The following is a 10,985-nucleotide window of genomic DNA, read 5'->3' on the forward strand; positions in this document are numbered from 1 at the left end:
TCCGGACTTGTCACTTTTGTGGCATCTCTCAATCCAACACAATCTAGATCTCTGTTCAACACTAACCAGCAAACGGAATACTGCATTTGGAACTATTGTACCATCCATTCTATTAAATAATGTTACCTTTGACACCTATGAGAAACGAAGCTGGTGAAGAATACAAATTATCGTTTCACATCCAACGTAAAACTCAGTGCTCAGCTCGAAATTGCCCCACTTCACTACCTGACTATTTTTATTCTCATAGTACATCTAACATAATTCTGCCTCCTACCACTGTTAACTATTTCCTTCGCCTGCTTAACATAAGTTGACCCCCTTCTTCAACGGCAATTAGAGTGTCAACAAATGTCTGGTTATTTAAAATTTGTATGACAATTATGACAGTTGCTTGGTCAGTGACAGCTCAATACGATAATTATACTGCAATAAAAAATTTTGTATACCTTCAACAAAACATTTTTCGATATAAATATCGTGGCCGAGCTACTTGCAGAAATATTCAACTTGTAATTTTTAAAGAAGCATTTTATTGAAAATATTATTAAAAGATGGATAAGGCGCTTTTGAATTTTATTTTATATTATTTTTTAAAAATTAATATGAAGGTGTTAGTAGCGTTCAACTGCTGGGATATGGAAAGTAAGTAAAAAATACAGTTACTTATTAAATTTAAGTTATTTGCTTCATTGTTTTGGGATTTTTTCGGTTATTCAACTAATTTCAAATTCAAAGCTACTGTGTAGGGCTATATCTCAGTTTGCCACCTTTTCTATTTGTTGAAAATTACATAAGCGAATGTTTGCTGCAAAACTGCGAAGCTTCAATAGCTAACTGCTGAAAACGCTACCGAGAAGCAGTCGTTTCTTTGCGAAACTTGTTTTTTAGTTCTAATTTTTTGCTCAAGACGATAATTTCGATACGGTTTGAACGCTTTGACACGGATAGTTGTAAGTCATTTTCGAGTTTGTTGGTCTTAACATCACTCATACATAGTCGCCGCGGCACACTAAATTACACCTAACGATGATAGTTGCATAAAGCATAACGCTTAGCAACTCTCTATCGTCCACTTTACATGGCTAATACATTTGAGGACACCAAATAAAGGTTCAAAAACTCCAAGCTTCCCAGATTACCGGGTGAGTGTATACTCATATTTTAATCTCACTCTCTTTTTTCAAACTCGCCATGGCAAATTTTGTGATTTCTATTTTATTACTGAAAATTTCTTAGAAATTTTATATTGATCTGAGTTTTTTGCGAAAGAAAATCGGATGACGATGAAAATCATAGCTCAGAATGATCCAGAGCCTCTATTGATTAAGTCTGGATTGACGAATTTATTCAAAAGGTCTACCCTCTAATGTATACGATGCGATAGCTATTGGTGGAAATTTGATATTTGAGTGACTCAACTATAGCCCTAGACAGACATTCGTCACAACCATTAGATGCTTATGAATTGAACAAAAAAAAGTTTATATTCGATTAAATTACATACAATATTTCGAGCGGAAGTCAAGCAGAAGTACTTGCACAACATATTCGTCTGCCATATGCTCGGGTTAAGATGTTACAAAGTCTTAGATTTGAATATTCTTTTGAAAACACCAAGCTAATTCACCACTAGAGCAGTTGCATGGTGAAAAGATTTTTAGAGGTGTACTACTGAGCAGACCATTATTCGGCTCTGAGCAAATTTGACAGATGTGCCGACGTCATTCGTTTTGTATTTCACAAAATTTAGCTTTAGCTTAGTGAAACACAAATCGAATGACGTCGAATCCAAAGTTCCCATGAACATTTTTTTTCACCATACCCAACAAGCAAACCTGGTGAATGGATTGCGCTATCGAGAGATGATTAACGATTTTTATGGCCGGCATTGGATCGTGTTGATCCGGACAACGTTTATTATCAACAAGACGGCGCTGCGTGTCACACAAGTAACGAAACCATTGTTCTTTTACGGGAAAAGTTTCCGGACCGTGCTATCTCTCGAAGAGGTGATCACAATTGGCCACTGAGATCTTGTGATTTAGCCCCTTGTGACTTTTTTCTTTGAGGCCACGTGAAAGAGAAGTTCTACGACAACAGCCCAGGGTCAATTCAAAAACTCAAAGATGGAATTCGTGAGGCTATCGAGGACATAGGGCAGCCCCTTTGCAATTCGGTTATGGAAAATTTCATGAAAAGAATATTGTACTGTAAGCATGGTCGTGGTGATCATTTGCCTGATGTTCTTTTCCACTATTAACGGACTATCTTACTCTTTATGATGAAATAAACACCCGATCATTTACATTAAAAAATAGCATTTTTCTTTGAATATAAAAATAACACCTCTGTTTGGAAAACCCTATACTTTTTTTATTGTTTTTTTTTTTTTTTGCCGAGTGTAAACGGCAGTAAACAATTTTTTTCTATAATTTAATATTTCATGTTCCCAGTGGGCAAACTCACTCATCTGGGGTGGTGAATGGGGGTTAGTGCTCACAAATTACAAGCTATTAATCTTTTTTTTGTATATTCTGCGTTACGGACTAATTTTCGAGCCCATCGGAATTCGGAACTCAAAAAATCGGTCACTGTTTTAATTCTTGGTGATTTATTTGGTTTTATTTTAATCATAATACATATTTTTTTACTAATTTCGCTAACTTCTATTCTCGATTATTTGCAGCACAATTGGCTTTCTATAAAATGGCCGCTGATAGGTCTTTTTATATAGATTACATTAATATTAATGATTCTAAGGCAATTCAGGGCATTGAGTATCGACTATGGGGTAAGCGGCCAACCATGGGCATTTTTCTGGATTTAAATTGCGAGAGCACTGAGGAACTCTTGGATATCGTAAGTAGTTGATGTGTGAAAAAAAAACTAAAATCCTTATTATATACGGGGCTTATATTTATTGGATGTATTTATACTGCGTTAGCATCTAGTGACTCATGCCATTATACGAGACGTGTTTTTATAGTAAGTACCGCCGCAGCGCAGCGGTCGCCGTTTAGCGCATGCGCGTCATGTAGCTACATCTGTTGGGAAGCCACAGGCGCCATTACGGAACTATCCGATCGAGTCTACATCTGTTCGCGTAATTTTAAAATGCCTCCACCTATTGAGAATCCCGCCGACTGTGAAGTGTGTGCTGTTATACGGTTTCTCTGTGCTCAAGGCTTCAAATCAGTTCACATTCATCACAAAATCAGTGAAGTGTATGGTGAAAACATTATGAGTGATGGACTGGTGCGAAAATGGGTTAGGGCCTTTAAAGATGGCCGCACAAACATTCATGATGAGGAACGAACAGGGATATTTCGGTCATTACCGATAAACTGATTCAAAAAGTGGACTGTAAAGTGAAAAAGAACAGACGATTCCAGATTTCGTTCTTAGCTGAAAAGTTTCCTGCTGTCTTAAGAAGTGTTCTTTACGAAATTGTGCCTGAACGTTTAAATGATCGGAAATTGTGTTCATGCTAGGTGCCAAAAATGTTGACTGATGTTGAAAAATGTTGCTGTTGTCTAATCAGGCGGCAATCTTCTTTGACGGTGGCATACAAAAGCTGGTCCCAAGATATGATAAATGCCTCAATAGTAATGGGAATTATGTAGAAAAGTAGAGTAATATACCTATGGTCTCTCAAGTGAATAAATTATTTTTGGAAAAGATTTACTTGTTTTTTTATGTAAAAACGGTACTTACTTTAAAAACACGCCTCGTATTTGTGTCTATAAACAAACTTCTGAAAGGGCTACTTTCAATTTTTTAAGTAAAAAATTATTGAATATAATGAATAAATGGCTTTCAACTGATGAGTAATATTTATTATCGTTGATAAATAACTTTTTGTTAATAATTAAATTATTAATTACATTAATAAAATGATTAAGAGAAAAAAGAAAAATATTTAAAGTTTTCCTTTGAAATTAGCTGATCCGAAAGCGCTTAAAATTACCTAGAAAATATTAGTTTAAGTGAAAAAATAAAAATATTAGGTAATGGGAGAATTGTTAGCATATCTATGAACTAATGTTGGCGGTGTAAGATATTTATTCTCCGATTCAAACGACAGTCGCCAGCCTATTCGTGATTAACAGTGGCTAGAAACTGCAGTCTGCATACCACCATCAGTCGTTTTTGAAGTTTCTTTTTTTAACACAAAATTATCGGACGTCTTTTCTCATGCAACCACGTACAGGCAAGCAAACAGCGACTCTTCAACGATCATTTCTTCTGGCTGATCTACGATGGCATGACCAACGTAACATACTTTCGGGCACTCTTTAAACAACTAAATCTCGCTGTTGATGCCGAAGTAACATATGCTGTCTTGCAGAGCGTAGAAAGTGACTGGAATAATACAAATTTAGCCGCCTACACGCTCTACGATGTCTACAACAATGGCTACAATCATGGCGGGAAACTAAATATGACGCTAGATCGCGAGATTTATTGCACCGCGGCGCAGTGCACACTAAGTAAATATCTCTCAAAGCTGCATTTACGCAGTAAATATGGCAATAGAAATCAGTTGCATGATGTCACATTGCGCTTGACTGTGGTGGTGGGTTTCGAGTGAGGAATGAAATTTGTTCCGCCGCAATTAATGAATAATTTGTAAAAAAAACTATTATACAGGTCACCAAAGTACCTTTAACGGCTCCGCCTGAAGAAATTTTCGCTTTCTTGCGTTCGGTTAGTGACACCAGTAAGGACTCAATAGCACGTTTTGGTTTTCAGGCCGTGTCGATTTTAATACACTTCTTGGGTTGCAAGTAAGTGAGCTGAAGCAGGCAATTAGCAACAAGTTGATATTAAAAATGCGCGCTAATTTCTTTCTTTTACTTTTTTCTTTTTTTCCTTTCCCTTTTATTTTCAGCGTAAACTACACTCTTGTGAATCGCTGGACAATCAACGAAACTCATGGCGGCCTAATCGGTGCTTTGGCTGTCCAAAGTGCTGATCTCATATCCACACCGTTCATTCCGACAGCACCGCGCATGGAGTTCTTTACGATCATCGCTGAGACCTCTTCATTTCGCTCGATTTGCCTTTTTCGCACGCCTCGCAATTCCGGTATACAGGGTGATGTATTCTTGAAGCCCTTCAACACCACTGTCTGGCTGCTATTTGGTTTGCTACTCTTTTTAACAGCTGCAGTGCTTTGGAGTATTTTTAGGCTAGAACGAAAGCGCATGCATCAGCGTTATGTCGATTACATGCCTTCGTTTTTAGCTACATTCCTCATCTCCTTTGGTTCGGCTTGTAGTCAGGGCAGCGATTTGGTGCCGGGCTCCATCGGTGGAAGGATGGTCTTCTTTACACTGTATTTACTAACTTTTCTAATGTACAACTATTACACATCTATTGTGGTTTCATCGCTGCTTGGTTCGCCAGTGAAGTCTGATATCAAGACAATGGGCCAGTTAGCCGATAGTTCACTGGAAGTGGGACTGGAGCCGTTACCGTTCACCTTGACTTATCTGAATGTAAGAAGTCGCCGCTTTTGCAATAATTACTAACAATTTATTATTATTACCTACTTTGAAAGGGATTTTAGATCTTAATCAGTTTATTTCCTTCCAATAGAATTCTCTGTTGCCGGAAGTACGCCGCTTCAAACACAAAATTGACTCCACACCCAATCCACAAGCCATTTGGATGCCCTTGAAGAAAGGTATACTGCGTGTACGCGATGAACCTGGTTTTGTGTTTGGTTTTGAGGCCTCCACTGGCTTTCTGCTGGTCAAACGTTACTATAAACCATATGAAATCTGCGATTTGAATGAAATCCTATTTCGTCCCGAGAAAAGTTTATTTAGTTCGATACATAAGAACTCTAGCTACAAAGAGATCGCCAAGCAAAGGTATATGAAAATTTTTTTGTTGATTGTAAATCACTGCTGCCTATTTTTCTTCTTAGAGTTTACCGCATTTTGGAGACTGGCGTTTCTTTGAAGTTGCATCGCTATTGGGTACAAACCACTTTGGAGTGTTTTGATAGCAATTTCATAGTTGAAGTTGGCATGGAATATATGGCGCCACTTTTCTTTCTGTTGGTGTGTACGTACCTATTGGTGCTCACCGTATTGCTGTTGGAGATTTTGCATAAGAAGTATTGGATTGATAAGAAAATGAGATTGGAGAGTATTCTGTTTGGCGTCAATTGGCATAACGAGTGAAATGGATTCGATAATTAAGGATAATTAAATTCGCGCTAGCCACGATTTGTTCCAAGGATGAAATAATCAGCGAATTACTTAATATATATTTATGCTTACTTGTATTTATTATCCCTATCCACATGAGTTTTATCTGCACATTCTAATGGTTCTTTGTATAAATTTCAAAATAAACCAGCACATCACCTGCAGTATTTGTTGTTTTTATATCGAGTTCAGATCGGGACTTCTTAAAAATTATAAATTTAGACCAAGTTTCTACAATTTTTTTATGTGTCTTGCCGTCACACAGCTTTAAGTCTCCTCTGAACGAAATAATGAAGTCAGAAAAGACGGAAATCATCAAAAAAGGCTTAAAAAAAATTCCAAAGGAAAGGTTAGTTGTGCAGATCAGAAGAGGTTCGAATCGCGCAGTTTTTTGTACAGAAAATCAGAAAAAAGTTGTGTTTTTCATCCAAGTGGGACCTTGCTTGGGCAACTAAAGGGTGGTTAAATTTCAAGGACCGGTGTTGAATGTAAACCACTGCATTTCATTTGACATTTTTCAATTTCAGACTAACTCAATTTGTAACCATGGAAAGATACACAATCGAGTAACGCGTTAAAGTTATTCAGGCTTATTATGAAAACGGGCGTTCAAATCAAAATGCATATCGCGCACTTCGTGAAGAAAATCATCTTCAGTGATGAGGCACATTTTCACCTCAGTGAATTCGTCAATAAGCAGAATTGCCGCATTTGGGCGAATGATTATCCAAGAGTGATTGCCGAAAAACCAATGCACCTACAAAGAGTGACTGTTTGGTGCGGTTTATGGACCGGCGGCATCAATGGGCCGTATTTTTGCCAAAATGAAGCTGGTCAGGCAGTTACTGTGAATAGTGTTCGCTATCGTGAGATGATAACGAACTTTTTATGGCCCAAATTGGAAGATATGGATGTGGACTATATGTGGTTTCAACAGGACGGTGCCACTTGTCACACAGCTAACGAAACAATGGCTCTTTTGCGCGAAAAATTTGATTGCCGAATAATCTCACGTCGTGGCGATGCCAATTGGCTGCCAAGATCATGTGATTTGACATCGTTGGACTTCTTTCTTTGGGGTTATTTGAAAGAAAAGGTTACGTTGATAATCCAGCAACAATTCAAGAGCTAGAGGATAAGATATTTCAATTATGCCTCAGCGTCATCGAAAATTTGGACCATCGGATGGAGGTGTACCGCCGAGGCCATTTAGCCAATATTTAGTTTGATACGTAATTGAACCATATCAATATTATCATAATAAAGAGGAATGATAATAATTTCCTAAAAAAGCTGTATTTTATTCAAAATCAACACCGGCCCTTAAAACTTAACCACTCTTTATATAACCTAACACGATTTTACCGTGAAATTCGATTATACTATAAGGAGGATAGCCTCATCAATATAGACTATAAAGCGCTACCCTTCTGGGTCTAAGTATTTTGCATAAAGTGCAATCTTAATTCACATTTCAATGGCAATAAATAGTTAAAATCTTTAAGAGAAACTGCTCGATGTAACCTTTTGAGAAAGAAATGCTGAATCACAAGTAAACAGGTAATATTACACTTTAACTTTAAGTTCATAAAAACATAATTTCATAATATAGTAATAATAGAAACATAATCTTATAAATAATATATAAATACATAAATAAATAATTGAGCAAAATGTTTAAAATTACTTAGCCAGTTTACTCTAATATAGGGAAAATAATTAAATAAAAAAAATAAAAATAAATAATTGGCGCGTACACTTTTGTTAGGTTTTTGGCCGAGCTCCTCCTCCTATTTGTGGTGTGCGTCTTGATGTTGTTCCACAAATGGAGGGACCTACAGTTTAAATAATTAAATACTTTATGGTTTTAAGAATTGGGTATAGAAAAGTAGATTATTAAAAAAAGTCATGTTTATTGTATTTCCTAGTAAATAAAAATAGTAGGCCAATTTATCAATTCAACTCATCAAATTATGCTGTCAGCGCCTGGATGTGAAATCTAAATAGGCTGAGTAACAGGCTAATTTCATATTGGAATTGTATGAAATTGCGTATACGCCCTGGCTAGCAATATAAAAAAAATAAAGCTAGGTTTTAGACAAAAATAGATTAACTAAAGATAAGAAAATATTTTTATGTGTAAAATAATGAAAGATACTTTATACATTTTACTACGCACCACGCAGGCATAAGCGACTCAATGTCGAGATGCTGCGCGATCCCGCGACCAAAAAAGAAACAACTAGTGCCTTTCGCGAGAAGCTGCTCACCAACCACAACAACACTTATTGCGAAGCTACTAACGCCCCGCTCAGGCACATCGCTCAGGAAAAACTTGGCACAATAAAGACCACCAACGGCAAATCATGGATCTCTGACACCACTTGGGGCATCATTCAGCGCAGAAACGAACTTAACACTAAACCTACCGATATTTTATGTATTCCTATTCCTACCAAAATGGGTCAAATGACCCGTCTTAAAAATATTATATATATTATTAAGATCGGCCACCGTAGCCGAATGGGTTGGTGCGTGATCACCATTCGGAATTCACTGAGAGGTCGTTGGTTCGAATCTCGGTGAAAGCAAAATTAATAAAAACATTTTTCTAATAGCGGTCGCCCCTCGGCAGGCAATGGCAAACCTCCGAGTGTATTTCTGCCATGAAAAAGCTCCTCATAAAAATATCTGCCGTTCGGAGTCGGCTTGAAACTGTAGGTCCCTCCATTTGTGGAACAACATCAAGACGCACACCACAAATAGGAGGAGGAGCTCGGCCAAACACCTAACAGAAGTGTACGCGCCAATTATTTATTTATTTTTTTTTTTATTAAGATCACATATATTTCTCGGTAAAACAATTAGCAAGAGAAGAATAAATCTTGAAAAATACATTCGATGTATTTTTTAATAAAAGTCGTGAAGGCAAACGACGATTTAATAATGTTATTTCTAAGAACTTCTGACAAAAAGTTTAAAATGGGTCATTTGACCCGTCCATGGAAGGTTTAGTGTTAAAAGGCAACTTATCAGCGATGCCTCTCTTCGGTCAGGCTACAGAGAGTAAAAGCGAAGCGAGTAAAGAAATCGGTCAGAAACGATAAGAGAAAGTTCGTTGAAGATCTTGCTATCGTTGCCGAAGCGGCAGCAGTAGTAAACAACATGAGACAGCTGTACCAAATAGTTGGCCGCCTAACCAACCAGCGGAGTAACAGCAACCAGCCGATCAGAGGTCTGAATGGTCTTTGCTGACTTCAAATGATGACCAGATCCGCAGATGGAAGGAACTCTTTGAAGCAACTAGTAACATTGCTCCCACTACACCTAGCTTTGAAGTGGGCAGCACAACAATCAGCAATAAAATAACAACATCCTGCCTCAGCTTAGTGGAGATTAAGGATGTAATTAAGAAGCTGAAGCTCAACAAAGCTGCGGGCGAAGATGGCATACAGGCTGAACTCATGACTGCCGATCCGCAAATATCAGTGGAAATTATTGATCTCCACATCACCTCTGTCTAGAGCAATGAAAAGCTGCCTCCGTCCTGGACAAACCATGTACGATGGAAAAGTCTTGTCGACGCCATATACTTCCGAGAGAAGTGAACAAGGAACAAAAAAACAAAAAATAGTTTTACATGAAAATATAGATTCTCATTGACAAAAATAAAAATATAGAACTACTAAAGAAATATTAAAACTTTATATACACTCAGGCTTATAGCACATTGGGACTTGGGGAACAACCTTAGAACAAGTGTGTATAAGTACTTTCCAAAATTTTAGAAGATCCCTGATTTCTCCAGTACTGAGATCTTCCAATTCATTAAAAAATTGCCTACCTCAACTAGTAAATCTACTTCTGGATTGAGTAGGTCAATGGCACAGGAGGCAGAAATCCTGTGCGTTTAGCATTGAGATTCGCCACGATTGTTGGGAGATTTCGCAGGTGGTTTCATACGCCATATTTCATTCGCCGCTCTTAGATTTTCCTCAAAAACAAGTAGCTTACATGTCCCTAAGGGTATGCCTATGTCATAAAATTTGTACTCATCAGCCAACTTCTGTGCCAAGTATCGCTAGTTCATCGGCCCTGCAATTGCCTTCAATGTGACAATGGCCTGGAACCCATTTTACTTTAGTGAAATGACTCAGTCATCTCATTAAGAGATGTGCCTTGCAGGCTGTCAAATGCTTTGTGAGGAGATTTATCGCCGCCTGGCTATTAGTGAAAATGTAGATATCATCTGCAAGTATTGAATCGCACTTTAATTGTTGCCATTAGTTTAGCCTAAAGTACCCTGCGCTAGTCGGGAAGCCGAAAAGTGAATCAGATCCCCAGATGTTCGGAATATACACCTCCGTTAACTCTACCTTCGAGCTTAGGGCCGTCCGTAACAGGTGGCGCTAAAGTAATCCTCCTATCAGAAAATGCTATAAATTTTGCGATTGGCGCCTAATGTCAGTTCTGTTTTGACATTTGTGTAGTAAACACATGCGAAATACACGTTAATAAGCAATGTTACGCTACACTGCTCCAGAACGCGGAATATTGCTGACTATTTATTTGACCAATAATCGGTCGGTGACTTTGGCGCAACGTGAATTTCGTCGCAGATTTCCTCGCCGTCCAACGCCTACTGGTAAAACCCTGCGACGTTTAGCCGCTCGCCTCGAAGAGACTGGCACAACACGAGATGCTGCCAGGCATGGCAGACCCCGGAGTAGCCGTTCTGCAGAGAATATTGCTGCTGTAGCC

The 10,985-nt window shown here is 38.0% G+C and overlaps 1 protein-coding gene across 1 annotated transcript; it reads left to right on the forward strand.

The window, feature by feature from the left end:
* The first annotated feature begins 554 nt into the window (after positions 1 to 554).
* LOC129241751 (ionotropic receptor 75a-like) lies at positions 555 to 6,197 on the forward strand. Its single transcript, XM_054878250.1, has 7 exons — positions 555 to 645; positions 2,690 to 2,862; positions 4,214 to 4,579; positions 4,654 to 4,790; positions 4,895 to 5,504; positions 5,605 to 5,882; positions 5,939 to 6,197. Exons 1-7 carry the CDS (start codon positions 555 to 557, stop codon positions 6,195 to 6,197), a joined length of 1,914 nt encoding a protein of 637 aa, XP_054734225.1.
* Positions 6,198 to 10,985: the final 4,788 nt, after the last annotated feature.

This window comes from Anastrepha obliqua, chromosome 3 (genome assembly GCF_027943255.1).
Source record: "Anastrepha obliqua isolate idAnaObli1 chromosome 3, idAnaObli1_1.0, whole genome shotgun sequence".
Classification (NCBI taxonomy): Eukaryota; Metazoa; Arthropoda; class Insecta; order Diptera; family Tephritidae; genus Anastrepha; species Anastrepha obliqua.